At 28.1% G+C, this 25,735-nt stretch overlaps 1 protein-coding gene across 3 annotated transcripts in view; it reads left to right on the top strand.

The window, feature by feature from the left end:
* LOC103575149 (calcium-activated potassium channel slowpoke) overlaps positions 1 to 25,735 on the top strand; it is a 118,161-nt gene that overhangs the window by 21,053 nt on the left and 71,373 nt on the right. For all 3 annotated transcript variants that reach the window (XM_053736974.1, XM_053736973.1, XM_053736972.1), the window contains exons 2-5: positions 228 to 289; positions 2,416 to 2,512; positions 6,913 to 7,176; positions 7,382 to 7,549. In XM_053736974.1, coding sequence (XP_053592949.1) covers positions 228 to 289; positions 2,416 to 2,512; positions 6,913 to 7,176; positions 7,382 to 7,549 — 591 coding nt within the window. The remainder of the gene's footprint in view (positions 1 to 227; positions 290 to 2,415; positions 2,513 to 6,912; positions 7,177 to 7,381; positions 7,550 to 25,735) is intronic.

Below are 25,735 nucleotides of genomic sequence, written 5' to 3' on the forward strand. Positions count from 1 at the left end.
TAACCAAAAAATATTTTTTGATTCGTTGATGACGTCACTATTAGAACGATTAGGTATCTTTTTACCAGCTGTATCTTATCTAATATTTTTAGCTGCCGGTTATTGGCGCTAGATGTCGTACATTTCAAGTGTCTGTCACAAAAAATTTTTAAAATTTTATATTGAATAATGAAACAAACCAAAAATGTATATATATTTAATTATTCTGAATTATATTTTTGTTTCAGGTCGTACTCGTCTTTATCCTCAGTATCGCGTCATTGATAATATATTTCATTGATGCCTCGAAGTAAGTACAATATAATATTTTAAAATTTTTAATTTTTTCGTTTCTTACACTGTAAAAAATTTGCCAAGTAAACGGGGATTAAATCCGGAGTGAATTATTATTTTTTTTTTCATTTAATCTTCCCGAAGTATTCTTTACCCCGAAGAAAAGTTTTATTTATCTGATTCATTTCAAAATCCGCGGAGTGAAATATGAGAAGGAATAAATCGCGGTTTAATTTTAAAGAATGACAACACTAAACAAATACAAGCCGAAAATAAATTTTTTTTTAAAAAGACACAATTTTAGAAAGTTCAATTATGATATTATTAGTTAATGAAATATTTTATAAAATAAACAAAAGATATGTGTCTTTTCAGACTCTCCGAAATCACTCCACTGAAAAAAACTCCCTATTTACTTCGAACGCGGTAATTTTACTTGAAACTCCGGAAATTCGAGTGACGCAGTTAATTCAAAATTTTCATTCTCTCCGAATTCATTCCTAATTTTTTGCAGTGTAGTCTATCATTTTCATTAGTAATTAATTTTCGTCGATTGATATTATTTAAAAATATTTAAATTTTATTGATGACGTTGTTAATCTATCGACATTATTTTTAAATCTAAGGCCCTTACGTGAAAGTAATAAAAATTAAAAAATTCAAACTTTTGGAATAAATTCTGCACGGAAAAAAATGCTCAAAATTTTAATAGTTTGTAGTTTATTTTCGACTTTAAATTAGTATATTCGACACTAATATCAAACTAGGATTATTATATATATTACAAAATGGCTATTATTTATATTGAAATTTGATACACAGAAGAGCAAAATTTGTAATTTCGTATATTGAAATTAATATGAAAAAGAATCGATAAATTGGTATCTGCAGTTATTACTATTCAAATAAACAGAAAAACATTTTTAAAATGAGGAACCGAAAAATTAGTAAACGTACATATTAATATATAAAGATTTAGTATACGAATTTTTCATTTTATTATTTACCACTTATTCGATATATGTATATAATAAATTAATTTATAATAACGAATAAATAACATTTTATATTAATTATTAGTCAATGGGATAGAATTTATAAAATAAGAGTTAAAAATTTTCCGTATTTTTATGAGCAAAAAATCAGTATCTAGTATACTAATTTTTCATTTTACTATTTACCACTTATTCGTATTATGTATATTGTAAATTAATTTATAATGATGAATAAATGATATTTTAAGCTAATAATTGATCAGTGATATCGAATTTATAAAATAAAAGTTTGTAACTTTTGAAATTTTCGGCTGGAAAAATCAGTATCTTAGATACCAATTCTTAATTTGACCAATCATTACTTTTTAATAGATTATGCCATAAATTAATAAACTTTCACTAATTAGTCACATATTATACCTAAAAGTAATAATATTTACTTACTTTTTGAAATAATTGATAGTAGTTTTTAGGAATCTACAAAAATTAGTAAACTACTTTGCATTAAGCACATAACAGTACTAATTATCGATAACAGATTCTACTTTTTACTATTATTTATTAATTTTTAATATTCTGTTTTTTCCATGTGCAATGTCTTTCTAATCGTATAATAAATCAATTGCACTCTAGAATAAAATCTTTCTCTCTAAAATTGAAACAGTTATAAGGTCAAAATCTGAGAGGCAATAACTTTAACCATAAAAATTTTTTTACTTAACATTTAATTGACTTTTTTATGGCCGAAGACAATAAACAGTAAAAACGATATTCATCTCAATAAAACAAGGAAAAATGGTAATTGATAGTTTTGTTTTCTTGAATAAAAAAATTCCAAATAAACGTAGCAAGCAAAAATAACAAATAAAAGGGTAATTTAATCGGGAATCCAATAGTTGAAAGCATAATGATTATTCAGACAACGGGGCAAAGTCGATATCCCATTCGGATATCCTTGCGAGGCTTTCTTCTTCTACCTCTTTTCCTTTCCTTCTTCCCGTTATTCTCATTTGCTCTTCTCTTATCTGTTCATCTCACTTGGCATCGTTTTCAGCCCTTTACTATGTCAGTCGTATCAAATAAAAAAGTATTGATCAATTGTATGCTATTTTTGTATATTATTATTTTTCATTTTGTTATGTTGCAGTGAAGAGGTCGAACGTTGCCAGAAGTGGAGCAACAACATTACTCAGCAGATAGACTTAGCTTTTAATATATTTTTTATGGTCTACTTTTTTATACGCGTAAGTATTTTTATTAACCATGTTATTCAATTTGTTCATTTTTCTTTTCACGTAACCGTCACAGTGTAACCTTCAACGTAACTACAATCGATCATATCATCTTTATTGATCGGGCCATTCGCTTTGTTATCTTTGCTTTTAACAAAATAATGCTAAATTATCATCTTTGTGCGCAATTTTTCCATTTATATTAGACTGGTTCGAAAAAAGTGACTATATTTTTTTTTTTTTTCAAACAATTCCATTTATACCTTCAAGGAGGTGTAGATAGATGCCTGTTAAAAGGAGAGCTCTTAATATTAATATTTAGAGGTCGCTCATCACAGATTTCCATTTCCCATTGAAATAACATTGGAAAAAAAAATTTTTAAACTTTGAAATTTTATATTTCGGTCTAGAATCAAAATGCTGGAATAAGCGATACTTATTGTCATAGAAAATTGATTGCTCTACAAAAAAGGTTTCTTATCATTTTTCGACAAATTCACTTCTTCAAAAGTTATTCGAGGTTAAAGTTTAATTTAAAGTAAAATTAAGTTTTTTTCTTAATTTCTGACAAAGTGTTAAAACTTATCACTAATGTATTAAAATAAAGATTAATCATACATTTTGATAATTAAATGCAATATTTTCGATTCTATTCAAAATCTTCCTTAGCTAGACCTTATTACCCCAGTACCTTAATTAATTTTTAAAGAGAAGATTTTTCCCGGTAAAAAAATTTGATTTGATTTTATGAAAAGCTTAATTATTCTTAACCTATAAATATGTCATTCTGGTCGAAACTAAAATTATGAAATTTTATCGGAAAATAACAAAATGGCGGACTTTGAAAAAATGACTCTTATTATGAATGGCAAATAAGGAATATACCTTGAGAAAAATTTTTATAATAAATTAAAAACTGTAAACAATAACAAGATGTTCATAAAATGTAAAGTAGAGTTTGAATATGATTATGCAAAGTGTTAGTATAAATATTTGTGAATAGCTTTTAGTCATTAATTTGCATTTGAATTGTAAATCAACTGTAAGTCTTATTTGAATTGTAATGTTTGTTTTTAGTGACCTGACAATAGTTTAGGTAATTTAAACCGAAACGTTGTCAATAAATGTTATTTATTCAACACGTGTACGGTTATCCTGTTTTATCATGACTATAAAGCAAATCTTAAGTGGCCATTTATCGACCAGTTTGTTATAATCAATGAAAGGACAATGCAGATTTCTAAGTTTATCACCACTATGATATCCCAGAATTTCGGATAACAAAGTTGACAGTAAGCTGATGTCAATTTATCGAGGCAATTAGGTTGCAAAATTACTGCAGAAAGTTTAAGTGCGATGGGCTCTTTTGCTATCAGTTTGGAAACAAATTTTTATCTTCAATTTTTTTTCTCTGTTTATTTGCCTTTAAATTGCGGCAAGAGATTTACGTCAACTTATACTTCATGTTGTACTTATATTGAAGTAGAAAGTTTTAAGTTGGCTGGAATTTTGAAAAATTTTTACCATTTTTTATTATTTTCATCAATTTTGACACTTTGAGTGCAAGGTTCGATTGAGTATTTCTTGTTATAGACCAAATTATGGTGAAAGTATCCAATCCGCTGTGTATATAGGTATTTACACGGAGAGAAAATTATGTTAACTGTTCCTAGTACGTTTATGAAATATCATCCCATACCGTTATGGTAATGATTACTTGGGATTATGGGATATAGACCTATACTTTCTGGGAAAATTTCCATAAGTATGGGAACAATTCCTATAATTATGGTCACAGTTTCCATATCGCATGTGAAAGAATCATGGTAATGATTACCATACTCATAGGAAAAGTTCCCACAAGCAAATAGTAACCGATCCTATAACCACATTGTAATGGTTCCTAAGTGTGTATGGGAATAAGCCCTATATATTATGGTAACTATTCCTATAATATTATTCTAAACATAACCATCATATTATGGTAATGGTTACCATAATATTATGATAATCATTCCCATAATGTATGGAAATTATTAACGATTACTATGATATTATGGGAATAGTTACCATAATAGTATGGGAATGGTTACACAATATCATGGTATAATTCCCATAATATTTAGAAATTATAATGATTTTTTTTTGTAAGAAGCGTTTTTTTTGTATATTACAAAATTTTAAGTTTACAAAAAAAACGCTTGTTACAAAAAAAAAATTTTGTTATAATTTCTAAATATTATGGTAACAATTACCATAATATTATGGTAACCATTATCATTGTTATATGGTAAAGATTACCATGATTCCATAGGAACTATTCTGATACCATATGGGAATTATACCCATAATTATAGGAATGATTACCATAATATATATGGGTGCCGTTCCTATAATCAACATTTGAAAAAAACCGGTTACCATGCAGTATGGGAACCACTCCCATAATATATTGTAACTGTTACCATAATTTTCTCTCCATGTACAACGCAAGCATTTGAAAGTTTGAAAAATGTGTAGAAAAGCTCTTATGCTCAGAAACACTTCGATATTTTTTGTTCGTTACCTATCATATGACAAAAATGACATTTTTTGCACGACTATACCGTCATGACTTGAACGATCATGTTCGTTGCGGCTTATCAATTTTTTTTAGCTGCTGACGATAGGCGATAAATGGCATAATTTCGAGTATGAGTTATGAATAATATATGTGACAGATGATGAATTATAAATACCAACACGGGTGATATGAACTATAAAAACTGCATAGAAACCAATACTGTTTCATTCCTTGTCATTCAATTTACTATTACATGATTTTAATTTTGAGAGCAAACATTTTTTTTTTAATAAGCTGTATATTAACAAGTTTGAAAAATAACTTGATTTTGACTTAGTTCCCGCATGAAAATATCATATATGGTAAACATATATTAAAAAATATATGTTACAGATATAAATATATAGGTGACAATACATGAAATATTATATAGAACTATATATAGATTTTGGCCGGTTTTATTATATTTCTATATATGTTTTCTCTTATATGATTTCATATATTTTTGTATAACTTCAATATATTATTTATATATTTGAAAACTTATAATTTTAATATATTTGAAAATAAATGTTATTTATATATGGAAAAAAATAAGAATACATATATGATTTATCATTATATGGTACGATATATGTATCATGTATTTAACTTTATAAATTTTTGTATATTTTTCGATATATAGAACCATATAAGTCTCCCCATATATGTAAGAATAATTAAAATCTATTCTTTTTTATCTTCCTCTCTCTGTTATAAGATTCAAACTTGTGTTCAGAATATATATATATATATATATATATATATATATATATATATATATATATATATATATATATATATATATTTGTGTGTGTGCGTAGTGCTAGCTTACAAATTTACATATATAATTATAAATATATGTAATACATATATGTGCTAACTTATAAGTTTACTTATATGATTATAAATATATATAATATATGTATTAACTTATAAACTTACGTATATAATTAATTATATCAAAACTTACTGTATTATATCTAAGAAAATGTATATCGTTTTTGGTCACTTATATGGTCCTATATTTATTATATATTTTTCCTTATATATTTATCATAAATGGTATTTTTTCATGCGGGTCAACTTGATTTTTGCTACACTCACTTTTTATAACTTCAACATGACTTTTTCAACATAAAAATTTAAGTCAAATCCAAGACGTGCCTTAAATTTAACAACTAAATCTGAAACGTGTTTTTAAATTTACTAAAATAAATCTTAAACTTAACTTACTTTTGTCTTCCTGAAGTTGCTTTCTTTTTAATGTTTAAAATTACATCAAAATCAAATAATTTTTTGACCCGCCCGAGTCGAAATCTAAGGCATACTTTGAACCTAAATGAGCATCAAATACCTTCATTAGATTTTTTAGAACATAATCATTGTAAAAGCTTGAAATGAACGAACAGACCTACATGCCATGAATTAGACCTATGAAGACATATATCATGAAACGAACGAACGCTGAATTTGTAAAATCGACCCTCTGTTAGTCTCACGCTGCCTGTAAGACCTAATTCACCCTTGAGTGTCATTTTACCTATTTGTAGTATTCCTTGCGTTCTTCCTTCCGTTAAGTTTAGTTACGTTTGTTTCACGATTTATGTATGTAGGTCTAATTCATGCCTCTATAAGTCTAATAAGGTTCAATCTTTCATTATAACTATTTCTTAAAAAGTCTAGTGTAAGTTTTCGATGCTCATTTGGGTTGAAAATATGACTTAGACTTTGACTCGGGTGGATATATATTTATTCAAATTTGAAATGTATATAAATAAAAACTAACCTTTTAAACCAATGTCTTCAGTTTATCGCCGCCAGTGACAAGCTGTGGTTCATGCTGGAGATGTACTCATTTGTGGACTACTTTACGATACCACCGTCTTTCGTATCGATCTATTTGGATCGAACGTGGATCGGGCTGCGGTTTCTTCGAGCCCTACGACTGATGACGGTTCCGGACATTCTCCAGTACCTCAACATTCTAAAGACATCGAGTTCCATTCGTCTCGCCCAACTCGTCTCCATATTCATTTCCGTTTGGCTTACCGCTGCTGGCATCATTCATTTGGTAAAATAAAGAAAAAAAACTAAAACTGAGACTTGTTTTATTTTTCATTTTTTTCTTTTTTTCTCTAGCAACAAAAGTGTTGTATTGTTTTGTGTTTCAGAGTAAATTTTATGGTCTGTTATTTTTTGTCTGTTTCCGTTTTCAGTTTTTCTTTGTGTCTATTTTTATTTTTCTCTTCATACTTATTATCTTACAATGATTACAGCTTGAAAACTCAGGAGACCCTTTCGAGTTCGCAAACCCACAACCACTTTCTTATTGGACGTGCGTTTATTTCCTGATCGTCACAATGTCAACGGTAGGATACGGCGATGTTTACTGCCAGACTATTCTTGGCCGTACATTCCTTGTATTTTTTCTACTTGTCGGTTTGGTAAGTTCTATTTATCATAATTTATATGCTAATAAATTCGCTATTATATATATATACATATACAATATATATATATATATATATATAAATAAATATCTGTAAATCTATTATATATGTCTTCCCTAAATCTATTTACTATCTCTATTTTTCTTCTTTATACAGTTTTTTTTTCTTTTTTTTTCATTATTATTTTTAGGCGTAAAACTTTAGTGGGAGAAAAAATTCCACCTGTAAAAAATTTTATAATATTTATTATCATTACTCTAAAAAATTACAGCTCTTACACTAATAATTACTAATAATAATCACAGCTGGAATTTTTTCAAAACTTCATTTCTTTCGTGAGCTTGCAGAACGAACGATCTTTTAAAAACTTTTTTTTTTTTTTTTTGTTAACTTATGTTGTAATTTTTTTTTCAAACTTAATTTTCAGTGTAAACTTTCCGATTTTTTTATTTATTTATAATTTTATTTTTATTTTTAGATCTAGTCCTTAATTTAAGTAGATTTATTTTAAAATATGTTACTTATTAAGCGATATAAAAAGAAAACTTATTATAGTTTCTTTGGTTATCTTTGTACCGATCCACCTGAAATTGGTCCATCTGAAAGTGTACTTGTACAGAATGTACTAATTTACAATTCAGATATTAGGTGTTTTATCTGTTACTTAGTATATTTTAGCTAAATAATGCGCACAAAGTCTCATAACAATGCAATGATTTCATCCAGAGCGTGCTTATAGACTTTTCAGTATGATAATTCAGTCACATTGTATAATAGACCACTCTACTATTACTATAAATACCAGAACTGTCAGCTGCTAACCTTGACTTCGTCTTCATCTTACAGAAATAAAGTTAACTACAAGCTTTTGTAAACTATCATTTAAAAACTATTTAATTTAATTGGATCAATATTCACTGGACCAATACAACGATTACCGCGAATTTTATTATCGATAACGAGAGTTTCGATTTAAATTTAAAAACTATATCAATGTTGGTCGTTCGTTTTACATGCTTTGCTAACAAGAGTTTTGTCAATTCATCATGAATAGAAAGAAAAAGAATTTTCACTGTGGATTTAAAAATAATTATAATTTTATTAGTAGAACTAAAAATAATATATGGGGAGGGGAGGGGCAAAATGAAGTACTTTAGGAACTAGTAAGTTCGGGAACTCAAGTACGTTAATTTTTTTTTTTTTTAATGATATTCAAAGTGAATAGAACAAATTTTCTGCGGTTAGAAGAAAATTTTTAATTTTTACGGGCAAAATGGGGTACCATAAAAATGGTAAATTGTAAAAAAAACGGGATAAGTATAAACGGTGTAAGCGTTAAAATTTTTGGTGTTAAATTTCAACACCGAAAGCGGTGCTAAAATAACACGGCCGGTGTAAATATTTTTTACTGGTGTATAAATATTTTTTGGTGTAGAGAATATTTAACTTTGTGAATATTTTTACTTTTTCGATCACTGCAGTTAAACAGTATTTTAATTAATTAATTAAATTAGTGGTGATTAAAATGGCGGGTGTAAAATTTCGTATTTTTAAAAATAAATTACGTATAACATAAATGAGTAAAATAAGTACATAGCAAAATTGAAATTTTCTCCATATAATAATTATTAATTTTTTTTTTATATATGATACATTTTTTAAAAATTTTTGATTCGTAGAATTTTTTTTACACCGTTTTAACTTCACGCGGTGTTAAATTAGGTCTATTTTTGACACCGCTCAAATTAAAAAAAATTAAATGTTCTTATAAGTAATTTATCCAAAGAAAAATTACATAACACTTAATTATTGAATGCAGAGGGAAAAAAAATTTAATTTACAAGAGTCATTATTATTTTTCGCGCTTGATTTTCGAAAAAATTTTAACGAAAAAAGTTCAAAATAATAATCAATTATTATATTTACAAAAGTAAACAAACTTTTTGTATAAAATTTTGAGGGTACCCCATGTTGCCCCCCTGTCCGTTTTGCCTCTCTCGCCCTTAGAACCAATATATATAAAATGAATCATATGAACTGACAATACAAGACTGCCGATTCTGATAAATATGTAAAAATGTCCCATGCGTTAATTTATATTTTGTTTTATTATATATTCATAATCAATAGGAAATTAATATTAATATTTTTAAAAATTAATTTATTTAGAAAAACATTAATCCAATGATTTTTGCAGTGATATCGCAGGACATTTTTAGAAAATATATAAATTAATATCAAGAAATGAATGCTTTGTTTGAATGGTGATGCATGGTGTATGCATGACTGCCGAAAAATAGATAATAACAGCTAGCAGCGTAAATCTATTCAAAAGCTATTTAATTAAATGAAAATAATTAAAGTTATTTATGTTGAAAGAAAGAAAATCGTTATTTAATATTGTAATAAATTTTTCATAAGGAAATAATAAGACTTTGAAATATTTTTAGAAGAACAATTCATTCGCCTAGTATCACCGTTCAAATGAGGATTATGTTCATGATATTTATCAACTGTTTTATAATGACCGACTGCGCAGTTACCGGCTGCGCAGTTATCGACTGCGCAATTATCGGCTGCGCGATTGCTGACTGTGTAATTACCGACTGAAAATTTTAGAAGTATTGAATAACTATTGAAAAATATGATACATTTTTATTTTAAAATTGATTTGGATGCAGTAAAATCTGAATTGAAGATATATTTAAATTAAAAATAAAGTTGATAAATATCGTGACGCGGTTTCGAAAGCCGCATTAAAAAAAAAAAGTAACGTATATAAATATAATTCGTTTCGTTTACATATGAAACCGCACAATCCAAAAAATCGTCTGCAAATGAGAGGGAAGTTGTTCGTCAAAAAGGGTTTGCGTCGATTGCTGTGCATTATATAGAATGAAAATAAAATATAATTATTAAAACAATTACTTAGAATTGTTTTTGGTTGCTAATGTCAACACAAAGATCAGCTCACGTGTGACGCCCGATTGTTTGAAAAATATATCATCTCCTGATCATTCTCTTACTTATGGACCAACCGGTTAACCGAACATGACCTGCACCTCGAGCGGAGCAAGGCAGCACGGGAGACAATCAATATATGAGCATAAACACATAAATAATATTTTTTTTTTTAGAAGTTATTATATTACACAATCGAAAAGTATACTAAAGATAGCACAAAACAAATGAGAGGTCGACCAACTAGGCTGTTCATTTTCTTTAGAATTTTGACATTCACTAAGTTCTATTCAGAAAATAGATATCCATCTTATAATCGTATTATTACCGACAAAAATATCTTCCTTCATTTCTGACATTAATCTATTTTGATATACTAATACTTAACATGTAATGTTTTCCGTATTAATAACTACAGTCATACTAACTTTCTAAATTAAGTTGTTTTTCATTCGGTACTCAGATCATCAATGAATTTTTAATTAAGATATTTCTTAATCACTTAGACGTTTTAATTAGCTAACTTAAAATTACAATTTGATAATTGAAATTTTCCATATAGCAGAGATATGACTTCCTAGCGGATCCGAATTTCGGTAATTTACGGTATTTAAAAAATTTACGGTAATATTCAGTATTTTACCATAAAATACCGTAATTTACGGTAAACTACGGTATTACAGGCAAAAGTACGATATTCTTGCCGTAAATTTGCAGTAAAAGAACAGTAATTTACCGTAAAATTGCGACAAGCCTCCGGTATTTTACCATGAAATGATGTATTACACTGTCAAAACTGTAGAAATACAAAAGCATACGGCGTTTACGGTAAAAAATACCGAAAATTACGATAAATTGCCGTATTTTATCGTAATTTACCGTAGTTTCGGTTAACGACGGCAATTTAGCCCTGGAAATACAGTTTTTATGGTAAATTACGGAAAAGTGCGGTAAATTACCGTAATTCGGATCCTTCAGGGTTATTAGTCATTGACCGCAAGTCTAAAAAAATTCGATTTAATTTTTTGACACTAATGTTTGAAAATCACTGACTAAAATAAATAAATTGGTAGTCATGGTTTTTAAATTTCTAAATATAAATAAACTTCGTGTAAGATATAGTAGTCTTAGACAGCGATAGGAATAATTGCTTCTCAATTATACGCATAGTCACAGTTAACACACTGATAAATTTGAATAAAATACTCAAAAGTATATTATTATTTTAATAATTTTCTTTATTACCATGAGAGTTATCTTCTATGAGTAAAAACCGAAGCGCCAGATTAGAAGAAAGTAATTGATAAGGTTTATGGGTCCAACTTGTTTATTAATTTTTTCACATTGACTCGAAAATTTTCGTAGAACAGTCTAAAATGTTTTTGCACACGTGGTTGGGTAAAATAAAGTAATGTTTTTAATAAAATAATTGCAAAGTTATATGAGGACATAAGTTGAATAGGGTTACATATACATTTTGCATATGCAAACTACAATATTTAACTCATCTTCACTTTGTTAGTTATATTAAAAAGGTTGAACTTTTGGAAAATGGAAAAAACTAAATGAGATTTCTTAAAAATGTCATGCTGGTGTTTATGCTTATAATTATTAAATTACACTGTAGAAAATCGGGAGTGATTACGGATTTTATTTCAATCCAAATTCACTCAGAGTTCCGGAGTTTTTAAAAAATTTATCTGTATGCGGAGTAAATAGGGATTTTTTTTTGCGAAGTGATTTCGGAGTAACACGGATTTTATTTCAATTCGCATTCACTCTAATTCGGAGTTTTGATACTTTAATAAATTTATGTTTAATAGAAATATCTGTTTACGAGAAGATAATTATTCCAATAATTGATTTAGGTATTAATAGTTAAATCATATATATAATACATACCGAAAATATTCAATTATTTAATAGTTACTATCTTAAATTTGAAAAAGTGAAAATAGTGAGTAATCACTGCTAAATAGTGATTGTTACGAAATTTTCACTAATTTGTTTTCGGAGAGTATTATAACATAGTTTTTATGCCCGCAAGAAAAAATATATATTCCGACAAAATAGTATATAACCGGCTTATATCTTTAGTATTGTTGTATGTATGCTATTTTGCCGGTATATATTTATTTGTGTGGGTAAGAATTTTTAGATTCGGTACACTATAAAATGTGTCATAGAATGGTTAGTGTAAGTCATATGACAATTTTAGACTCAGTGAAATGATATTAATGACGGTAATAATCAGCAGCTTATAATTTTTATAAATTATTTCTCATGATTATATGGAAAGAGAGCTTGTAGTTATTTCCGGACTCAATATAATTGTCTAAACATAAAAGGCTTAACCTTACTTTGTAATAATAATTTTTTTTATAATTATTTTTCAAAATTCCCCGGAGTGAAATTCACTTCGAAAGGGAATTAAATAAAAAATCCACTCCGGATTCACTCCGAAAATTTTTTACAGTGTACATTTAACTTTATGGTTTTAGTGATTTTATTGGTTCAATAAATGCAATTTTAATTATTATTTTTTTATGAATATATAATAACTTTATACGTAATATTAATAAAAATTTTTTTTAAAATAACTTATATCACTACTATAATTGACTTATAGATTCATCATATATGAATACAAACAAAAAAATTCAAAATTTGGTTTTTTTTGTATACTATAGCATCGTTAGTAATTAAAAAAAATCTATGTGTCCCTAACGAATTCAAATTACGGTAAAATTAGAGTAGTCGACGTAGTAACGCGAAATTGCCATCAGAGGGAAACTTTACGGTTATTATACGGCAAATTAACTCGCCGTAAATGCACATTTATATGGTATAATAACAATTGTACTTTTTATTATTACGCGATGTCGAGGGTCAGCGTAATGAATAACAGTAAAGACTTGAATTCAAAAGGATCCGGGTTCGAACCCAGCAGCCGCCAGAATTTTTTTATCAATAAAAAATACTGAGTGATCCGTTTTAATTTTGAAAAATTATATTGACAGCAAGTAGGATCGATTATTGTAAAAATTAATATTCGTAACTCAGCTATTTCGGTATAAATAAAAAACTGGAATAGCCATTTTACAGCCAAGTCTTGAGTGAACGACAAGCCAAATTTGGCCAGAAAAACTCGTTAAAAAGTAGATCAAATCCTAGTTAGTATTTTCCAGCTAGGTCATTTCTGATTTGTGACACGATGTGAATTGATCGAGCTATAGCTCAATGAAGCAAACTTGGCTGGGAGCCAATCAAAGCTTATTTGAGATTCTTTGAAAACTCAAAATTAAATAATGCCCGGGTGTTTACAGAAAAGTTTAATATTTATTTTATTTTTTCGGTAGATGCGAGTTAAACTTTTAATTAGTTTGCAGTGTCTAATTGTAAATATTGTCTGAAATAAGAAAGAAGAAAAAAACAACTATGTAACACGTAACGGACACTAAAAAATACTTGAAATTAACGCTTCTATACTCTTAATTTAAGAACAAATTGTTAGATGAAAAATATCAAAAGAAAGATTACATATTGCGAGGGTAGTTTTACGGTTACCAGAGTGCTTCGATCTTCCCTTAGTTTGTATTCTGGTAGATCTTGACAAGATAAAAGTAAAACTACGACTAATGTTTGCGATATCTCATCTAGATTTTGAAACAAAATATTGACAGTGATTTTTTTTTTATAATAAAATCTATTCTCTGTACGACACTCCGAACTTTGGATTCCAAATGAAATTGACATCGACAATGGCTTCTAACACAATAGATAATGACTCACAAAATTTATAAAAAAAAACTTTAATCCACAATTTCAATAAGCTCAGCATATCTTAAACAAAAAGTAGGGACATAATTAACCTCTGCTCGTTAATTAATAGTCAGCAAAATAATACTAATCATTAATTTTTTAAAGTATATTGTACACGTGCTGTCAACTAATAAATTAGAGGCAACAGCATTTATGAACGCGTTTGTGTTGTACTTTGTTGTCGTTTTTTGAAAAACAGTAATTAAAACCAGTGGCGAAAAGATTTTGATTTATTGAGGAAAAATTATTGTTTTTCCAACAGCTTCAAAATAAAAAATCTGGAAAACGGTTGACCGTGTAGGACAGGTTATAACAATTTATTTACACTATTTGTGGTGTGAAAGTTCTAATTCACACGGTCAAAAATTTAACACTGTACGTCGTGTAACTTTCACACCGGCAGTGTTGAAAGTTTTAACACTAAATCATACACATTGCTGTGGTGTCCTTAGGAAAAAGGCAGTAAGTTCACTTACGGCCTTTCTAACTAATGTTAATTTTTCGTGAATTAGATAATTAATCAAAATTAAGAATAGAATATTTATTATAGAAAACCCGTAATTTCCAATGTAAGTACACGGAGAGAAAAGAATAGTTATAATTCCTGTGTAGAATGGTAACCATTACTATGTTACATAGTAACGAGGATTTTTTAGCCTCGAGAGTCATGGGACAGAGTAATCCCCCATTCTACATGGTAACGTTGGCTATGCTACCATAGAAATGATTACCATTCTTCATTGACGAGAGAACTATGCAAATGGACATGACTACAATGGTACCTACCAACATTTACGATCTTTTATTTATTTTATATTTAGTAAATAAGGTTATGACTAAATAAATAACTCAAGTTACTTTAAATATATGTAGAAATTGAATAAATCTATTGAAATAATTAAAATATTGCTGATAATGAAATATCATTTTTTGATAAAAGATAAAGAATAATTTTAAAAATTTGAATATTTAGTAATAAACAATTTATTTACTTGGTTTGTTTACTTCGTTGTCTTATATATATTTATTAAACTGTAATGACAGCTATTGAAGCATGGGACTGAGTGGCATTTTACATAGCCCTGGTTCCCATGCTAGATAGCAATTTTTACCATTTTACTTGTTTCAATGTAACATAGTAATCATTACCAGAAAAATGCTAATCAATCCTATTCTACATAATTATTTACCATTTTACAAAAAATTAGTCTGGTTACTATGTAGAATGGTAATCATTACTATTCTTTTCTCTCCGTGTAAGTATGTTTGAAGTCGAATGAATTTTAAAGCTGAGTAAAATGAATCTCTTATTTTTTATTTATTTCTGTGAGATGAAAATGAATAATAATTGAAAGAGGGGATGAAATAAAATTTTTACGTAATATATACAAAACAAGAAAGAAAAGAGAGAGAGAGAGAAAATGAATAGGATGGGAGAATTTTTTTAAATGCTGATTTACTCTACTCTACTTGTGCGCTTCGTTAATTAGCCTCACCTGATTCGAAATTACTTTTTGAATTTTCTCGTCCTATATTTTTAGCTCTTTGCTACTACTATATTTGTTCTTCGAGCTTTGTTCAGATACAAACACATATTTAAAGCTGTTAACTTGTATTTAAACAAAAAAAAAAAAAAAAAATGGCGAATTTTCCATTTTTTGTTAGTAATGGGCTTATAATGTCAAATAAAATGAAAAAATATATATGCAGGAACATGGAAATTAAGATATCATAAGTATATATGTATATATTATTTTATGATTACACTATAACTATATTATATTTGTTTTTATTGAATATTCGGCCGTTGCTTAAACTGCTTACTATCAGTAACCACTTGTACTCTAGCTCTGTCTATAAATTTTTCAGTATTTCGATCTATATTGTGTCTTATTTATCTTATAGACGTGCTTAAAAAAAGCATTTGCATTGATTGTTTGCATTATTTGTAACATTCAAGAAAATATAATGTACTTTAAATTAATTACACATATTTTTAATATTATTTTTTTTTGAGTTTAGTTAAAGACACACACACACACACACACACAATAATTTTTCGTTGTTCATTTAGTTCAGTTAATGAAACATCATGGTGTTAATTATTTAACTATAATAGAAACAAATTTGGCCAATTAATTAAATCCATAAGATTTCAAATTGAGTATGATTATAAATTACGATAATTTAAAGAAAAAAAATAAAAGCATTTTTTCTTTTTTTTTGGAACAGTGATTTATATTGACGTTCTAATTAGTAAAGTGTCTAACTGATTATTTTTCGTAAATTCTGTGCAATTTTCAGATACTAATAGTCAGAGAAAAAATCATTTGAGTAACTTTGACAAAAATACTATACATATACTAGATGTGGAATTGATTTTTAGATGAAAAAAAATTTGAACTTCCTTTTTTCGCATAAACGGAGGGTTTTCCGAAATGGAGGCAGACCATTTGCTTATTAGAACGTCGATATGATTTTTTAATAAACGGATCTATTTTCAGAAACGTGTTTATATTGATCGCCAGTGGATTAATAACTACATTTTGAATTTTTGATTGCATTAGTTATTTTTGGTATTTGCTTGAAAAGAAAAGATGACCTAAATTGCAATCAATAATAGCCTTTTACTTCTAAACTTGATTTTCTTGAGTCAATCTTAAAATCAACCATGTTTACTTTATAATTATTTATAGCAATGATTTAATGTGAAAAAGTAAAAAAAAGGTTCTAAAAGTAACCATCAAAAAACCTAAAATGCAATAAAATTATTTAAAAACAAATAGATCTCGAGGAAATAACGTGTTTATAAGAATCTGAAAAACGGTTGACCCTGACGGACAAACCCGAAAAATTTCCGCTGTTTATGAGTTGTCCAAATTAGAAAATAAACTTTTGTTTTGCTAATTAAATCATAAATCACTATTTTTGAGCTTTTCGATCTTGATAATTTTTTTTTTATAATTTGATTTTTTTGTACAAATCTGTTAACATACATCACAAATAATTACCACCATGTATGTGTAATACATAACATCAACAATAGAATCCTTCAGTTATTTCTATTTGCAGGCGATTTTTGCTAGTAGCATACCTGAGATAATAGAGCTCGTAGGCAGTAGGTCCAAATACAGCGGCGAGTACAAGCGGGAACACGGAAAGAGGTATTAATATATTACATCCATCAATCTCAAAGTCTTTAATCTTTTTTCTCTTCTGAATTGAAAGGAACAATTTTTACGATTATCTTGAAGTTATAAAATTCAAATTTTCAGTTAATAATGATCTCATTATTCTTTAATACTACAAAAAATTTAAAACCAGGATAATAGCTTTGTCGAAAAATTATATGCATATGAGGTTTACGATGTTCTTATTATTATATATATTCTATTTGATAATATATGAATTAAACTTTGTTTCGAAGTATGGTTATACTGTTGAAATAGAGTATATTCTGTTAAAGATATTCTTTAGTCTTAAAACTATTCAAATTAGATAGTTACCGATGACCGGCTGCCAAATTTCAAAAAAATAAGGAACAAATTTTTCAAAATCGGTTTTTTGGTATTTCTAGTTCTTATGGACTTTTGTGGACATGCTTCAATACATATTTCAAAAATTTTATTTTTTTCAGTTATTGTGTTTCGAATTTGGGCAGCCGTGATTTATTGATCACCGAATATTTTGGATTATTAAATTTCAAAGTAATAATTTATTAATGGAAAATTTTTTTTTTTAAAGATAAAATTATCTATTAAAAAAAAAAACTGCAGTAATTCAAATTTTAACATTGGAAATATTTGGACTTAAAAATTTTCCATCGATTTTATCGTCAAACCTAACTAATAATAATCTTTCATTAAAACTTTATATTGATAGGTTATTAATATCTTAACACATGTTTTGACGTCATTATATTCGATTCTGAGGTGTAGACACTTTGAAACAAAAACCGGCTAAAAAATATAAGTAAATCACTTATTACGCAGACTCATATTTTTCTGCCCATAGCCATTGAATTAAAATTTTCTGATTTTACTTTTCTAATTACATGTTAATGAGTATGACTCAAATGATAAAAATCTTACGAAAAACCCTGTCTTGTACTTTTTCTCAAAAGCTACAAAAGTTATTGTAATAATGAAAAATTTTAGGCGGGTTAATTTTAAATTATTAATAAAATAATTGATTCGAAAAATTTAAATTTTTTTACGCGGAAAATATAGTTTTTTTAAAATTGACAATACAGTTGGACATTAACACGATTAAATATGGCTTTCCCTATTAATTGATGAGCAGGGTATAATATATGTGAAATAAATTATTTGTGTTTTTCGTTGGACAATGATTGGAAAAAGCACATTCATAACACCCGGCTTTACTCTAAAATATAAGGTCAATTAATTGATCAATGACATTGAATTTACAGACTTGAATTTTTTCGTGAAAATACTATTCGCTGTAATTGAATAATTTTTTGACTGGCAAAAATGACTACACCGTGAATTGTGTTACATTGGTACCACATTCGAAGTTGAATTTACCACTGGAGACCACATGGACTTGTAACGGTTTATTTTTACAAAGTGGTCTTGCGGTTTTTAATTAATCGTGCTCAAATTAAACCACACAAAGCTTATCCCATCAAGTTTTCGTGGTTATTTACATTATAAAGGGCATTGTGGTGATAAACCACAATGTTCATCGTAAACAATTTATTGTTTTGTTATTAGCTGTAACAGAATACAATAGATAATTGATTCAAGTTTGTTCTAATATTCAAAAATGTTACTCAATTAATCGACAACTATTTCCATGTCAAGAGGCTCTGGTCTTCTGGTTACCTATCGTTCATATTATAATCGAAAAAATATTCATAGATTTAGCCCACCTGCCATAAATATTTTAACTTAATTCTAAACTTGCTGTCAATAAAATAAGCGATGATCTCTTCTAAATAAAAAATTACGCAAAAGCGTTGTACGTATGTGAAAAAATCATTGAACATGGTGTCTTCATCTAAGTCTTCATTATTAACTCCGATATTTCTGTTACTTCTTGTTCTTTTTACTCAGTTGAAAGTCATAATTTAAAATATTTCCGTTATGAGCCATTTGTTGCTTAGTCTATTAACCTAACAATGTTGACATCGTTGAAAGACATTAAATTTTCATTCTCTGATTGTTATGAGTAATTACTATTAGGATCTTTGCCTGACATTTTTTATCTAAATAATTAAATGATAGCAATATTGTGTTCATGCATCTTTTTATGCGAAAATCATATTGCATGAACTGTAACGAAATTTCGCAGTTTTATACCTTACATGGAAAAAAATCTTGTGACCAGCATCATAAAGTTTGACAACTGCCATGGCAGGGGAAACCGGGTATGGTGGTCGGATGGGATTGGTTGTCACAGTGGCCATCGTTGGCGATCAGTTCATCGATTTTTCGACGTAGATAAATGTTCGTATTTCGTTCGTCAAGTTTTCTATTATGACTGCTGTGACCACCAACCGTGAGACAGCCATACCAAATCTCCTCTAATCGGAAGTATTTAAAGGTTAGTTAGGTTAAAAGTGCAATATTGCAATTATAAGAATAATGCCGTACATGGAAAAATGGATCGCTGTTCAGATTCTTATGAAAGGCAATACTCGGGTCGAAAATTTTGATTTGATCGTAGTTTAACTAGATTGTATTTGAACTAATGGGTCTGTCTTTAAATTTTTAAGCTGTTTTTGAACTTAAAACGATGAAAAACAGAATAATAAAAATGATAGGCAAAAAAAGTGATTGTGGTTTGAATAAAAACAAAAGAAAGTAATATATTATGAGAAAAGTCTAATTTTGATCTAGAGGCGACCGAAACAAAATTAAAAATTATTGGGAAGCAGTCTAAATAAGGAATAGCATACAAGAAAAAAAAAAATAGAATAGAAATAGCTTAAAATTTGTATTTGATTTAAAACAGATCAAGTTTTTTGACCCGGCTACAGATCGCATTTTTAACAAAACCTCCATAGCGATACTTAAGATGCTTCTAATCACAAGAATTTATTTTCCGTGTAGATGCTTGTTCAAGATCTGCAAAAAAGACGATTGTGCTTTTTCTCTTGAGGGTTGAACAGACAAATTAATTTATCTTAATCTATCTGTGTGTCTTGAATTTATTCTATTTATTGAAATTCAGCATTGATCTGCCGTATGGTAATTTTTTCTACAATTAATTCTTTATGACTTAAGAGGTTATGGCATATGCGAGAATGTTCTGGAAAGATCTAAATTTCTTAAGTAGTTGAGTAATTTATCAACTAAACGTTCTTCTATTATTCTCGTAATAATTTTATTGGCACCTGTGGTAGATTCTACTTACTGAGTTTTATTATTTTTGGTTTGTGCCTTTGTAGGCTGGCCTCGTAAATGATATCCGTTGGCCAAACTTATTGAGTTTGGTTTTTTTCTTCTCCTTGTTGGCTATCGTCCCATAAGGGCTACGTGCCAAACTAGGTTATATTTTAAATAATGAGGGTTATTATTCGCTCCGTGCAGAACAAAGCCAGCGCCAGAGGTATCAAATTTACCAACTAAATACTGGCAATCTGACGTTTAATTTTATGTAGTAAAAAGTAAATACTTATTATTTTGGTTTAAAAATTAATAATTAAACAAATGAGTTTGTCACGAAAAAAAGAAAACTTTACTTATTCATCATTGATACAAAAACTATTTAAAAGTTAACGAAATTTATTTATCAACTGAAAAAGTAGATATTTTTTGACAGTGTTTGATACTATTTCAAATTATAGACAACACTGTATATATGTGGCATTCCATATATAATTAATTCATGTTAAATTTGAAAATTGTGATTTGGCTATGATTACACGGAGAGAAAATTATGGTAACAGTTACAATATATTATGGGAATGGTTCCCATACTGCATGGTAACTGGTTTTTTTGAAATGTTGATTATAGGAACGGCACCCATATATATTATGGTAATCATTCCTATAATTATGGGTATAATTCCCATATGGTATCGGAATAGTTCCTATGGAATTATGGTAATGGTTACTATAATATTATGGCAATCGTTACCATAATATAATGGGAATAGTTACCATAATATTATGGGAATAGTTACTATAGTATTATGGGAATGGTTACCATACTGCATGGTAACTGGTTTTTTTGAAATGTTGATTATAGGAACGGCATCCATATATATTATGGTAATCATTCCTATAATTATGGGTATAATTCTCATATGGTATCGGAATAGTTCCTATGGAATTATGGTAATGGTTACTATAATATTATGGCAATCGTTACCATAATATTATGGGAATAGTTACCATAATATTATGGGAATAGTTACCATAATATTATGGGAATAGTTACCATAATATTGTAGGAACAGTTACCATAATATTATGAGAATAGTTACCATAATATTATGGGAATAGTTACTATAGTATTATGGGAATGGTTACCATAATATTATAGGAACCGTTACAATGTGGTTATAGGATTGGTTCCTATTTGCTTATGGGAACTATTTCTATGAGTATGGTAATCATTACCATGATTCTTTCACATGCGATATGGGAACTGTTACCATAATTGTAGGAATTGTTCCCATACTTATGGAAACTTTTCCCAGAAAGTATGGGTCTATATCCCATAATCCTAAGTAATCATTACCATAACGGTATGGGATGATATTTCATAAACGTACTAGGAACAGTTACTATAATTTTTTCTCCGTGTATTGACATTGAATATCTGATTTGAATAGACATGTAAACATACAAAAATGAATTTAAAATTCTATACTAAGATAACTGTAAATTAACATGCGTTATTACAGTAATCAAAAACTTTGGCCGAGTTTTCTCATAAACAATCGAATATTTTCAAAAAATCAAAGCGCACTTTGCTAGATTAGACAGTAGTACATCAATTCGCAGTCTGTAGTTTGGATTTAAAGATTCTGTTCCCGAAAAAATCTCGAAAATATTTAATAATTTAATATCTATTCGTTTGATACTTTGAGTATTTTTTAATAAAGCAAAATTTAACAAGCTTCGAAAATTAGAAAATTTTCTATAATAGCAATGGGTTCCAAATTTTCAGAAATCATAAAGCAATATTTCTGCAAATTTGAATAAAGTTGATTCGGAGAAGCATGACTTAAGAAAAGGTATTTCGAATCTCAAATCATAAAAATTCTGATCGAAATAAATTCAATTTTTTTTTCGGAACATACTCTTCAATAGACTTCTTCAACATAAAATAATTTCAATTGATCTATTTATCGAGGAATTATTAATTTAAAAAATTTCAACTAATTTTTTAAAATTTCTTACTTGATAGCCGACGGAGAAAAAATTTTAATAAAATTAAGAAAGATTTTTCGGAAAGATATTGAAAGAAAACGACAATTTTAGTCAAATTGAAAATTCGAATTTTGTGATGAACTAATTTGCTATGGAATGCCCCTTACTTGAAAATTTTTTATCCCCAATTTCAACAAATTTTTCAAAAGTTTGTATTTGATAATAGCCGGAGAAAAAATTTCAATAAAATGGAAGATTTTCAGGACAGATATTTAACTGAAATTTCAGCCAAATTAAAAATTCGAATTTCGCGATGAATTAATTTGCTATGGATTGTCCCGTAATTGAATATTTATTTTTTGATTTAGATGTTCAAATTGTTTGAATTTCTCATAAAAATTAAATTGTGTTACAACATCTAACTAACACTCAAATATATGAATAAATAAGAACGACAATACACGGCGAGTACTAAATATGTGCTAGCTTTTTTTACCCTTACGATAGCTTTTGACATTTACAGAATGGTTATCAGTATAATCACTGACAATTAAAAAAACAAAATAATTTTCTGATTAATCAGAACAATTAAATACTAATAATGTAGATAGAAATGCAAGATTGATAATCCAAGATAAGCTTCGATAATATGAAACATAATTTAAAAAAATATAGTAGTTAGGTTTTTTTGAAATCTTACGGCAACGGATTATTGTGGGTGTAGGCGGTGTTTGCCAGCTGGATCCCCGAGATCACGGAGCTCGCCGCGAACCGCTGCAAGTACGGTGGCCAGTACAAGCGCGAGCGTGGACGCAGGTACCCCAATAATAAATAAACATCCACCTGAATGTGGACACAAGCCTTTTATCTAAAAATAATGCAATTAACAATTAACACCCTATTATTATACTAGCTCCGAATAATTTAATATTTTTCTATCTATTTATTTTTTTAATTCGTAATCCTCTACTTTTAAAACCTGTTAGTTTTGATAATTTCATTTTTTTAATAATTAATAGTAATTATATATTTATTTATTTTATATTACATGTATGAAGTTATATATTACGATCATAGATAATAAAGTGGTCAAGTTGAATATAAAAAAAAAACATTGTTTTTAATATTCATAATTGACGAAATGATGGCTTTTAATGTTCAACTTAATAAGAAATAAAAGATATAAGTAAAGTTCTGTAAATAATAATATGAAAAACATTTATGAGTTCTAAGTAAAAATAAAAAACATTAGTAATCAACTAATTTACTTGAGTATAGTATTAAGTCAATAGTGTTCAGAGAAGTCAGAAATGTTAGTTATTGTCTCTCAAAGTACAATTCAATTGAACTTCAAACTTTAAGTATAATTTATTGTGTGCAAGATATTGAGTCGAAGAAATAATCAATTTTTATGGTACACCCTGAAATTTTTTACATGGAAAAAAAAGATAGTACTGGTTACTGTTCTGCGCAGTAATTGACGGAAAATATATCGAAAAATATATTTTAATATGACTGATATTATAACTTTTTGAACATTAACTAGTGCTGTGTTACACAGTGTATAGAACATATTAGTTACTGTTAATATAGTCGCCATTCATGGTAAAAGAGTATACTAACCTCTCAAGATATTTATTGCTGTATAGAATGCGAATACTTGCTATACAGTGATAAGAACCCTGGTGGAAATTTTTTGGACTTCTGTCTTAAAAACTCAATTCTAGAGTTTTAAAGACTTTTTCAGAGTTCCAAAGACTTTTTAAGACAAAAGTCCGAAAAATTTCCACCAGGGAATGATTACGTTGCTTCGTAGATATTATTAACATTCAGATTAGAACTCAGTCTTTAGTGTAAAGAATAGTTAAGACACATATTAATGTAATATCCTTTCATGTCGAAGGGCTGAGTACTGTTCTGGAGGTTAATGAGATGTCCGAGGCAGAGTAACCATTCCTGTCACCGTATAGTAAGCGCATTCTATACAGCAATGTGTGCTGAGAGGTTATACTCTTCGACTATAAATGGCGCCTATATTGACAGTAACCAGTCATATGTTTCATGTACTGTGTAACACAGAATTGGTTACTGTTCAAAAAGTAATAGTACGTGTTAAGCAATGACTCATTCCTGTTCTAATATCAATCAATCATATTAAAATGGATTTTTCCCCAACTTTTCCTCGATTACTAAGCAGAACAGGAAACAGTACTATCTATTTTTTTCCGTGAAGTAAAGATAACCTATTAAGTTTGGTACTGTGAGGACATCTAGCCAGTAACTAGATGTTTACTCTTAGTAGAAATACCACTTAATATACATTCTGTCAAGTACTATATTTTACAATGTACACGGAAAAAAACAGTAGCGGCTACTCCGGGATAGTACTGAGTACTTTCTGTAAAAAAAAATGTTAGACAGTACTGTGCGCTATCTAGACTATATCCACTACTCTCTGGATAGTACGGAGTACTATCCCTATAGTAGGTATAGTCTAGATGGTAGTGGATACAGTCTAGATAGCATACAGTACTGTCTAAAATTTTTTTTTACAGAAAGTACTCAGTACTATCCCGGAGTAGCCACTACTGTTTTTTTTTCCGTGTACAGGAGAAAAATTCAGACATTTACTATATGTCCTCTCAGTACCAAACTTTTTGGATAATTTTTAATAAAAAATTCTCTGTGTAACTTTGAAAAAAAATATAAAATTTAATTTCCATACTAATTTTTTATTTCGATTTTGTAATTTTAAAAATTTTGAATATCAAAATAATTAAAACGGACATTACTGTCAATACATTGTTTTTTCTTAAAAATTTCTTTTGATTATTTATTTTTTACTGAGACCACTGTTGTTATCAATGATATTCACTTTTAGGATAACGTCATGTAAAAATAACATTATCATTTTTTCTATCTATTCTTTTTAAAATTTTTTTAGTTTTCACTACCCAACAATAATATTCTTATTTGAAAACCTTGGCTTCTATTTCACTGCTTCTATAACCATTTTTTCTCGTTAGAAAATTTTTATTTATTTTGATAT

The sequence above is a fragment of the Microplitis demolitor genome, chromosome 2 (assembly GCF_026212275.2).
Source record: "Microplitis demolitor isolate Queensland-Clemson2020A chromosome 2, iyMicDemo2.1a, whole genome shotgun sequence".
Classification (NCBI taxonomy): Eukaryota; Metazoa; Arthropoda; class Insecta; order Hymenoptera; family Braconidae; genus Microplitis; species Microplitis demolitor.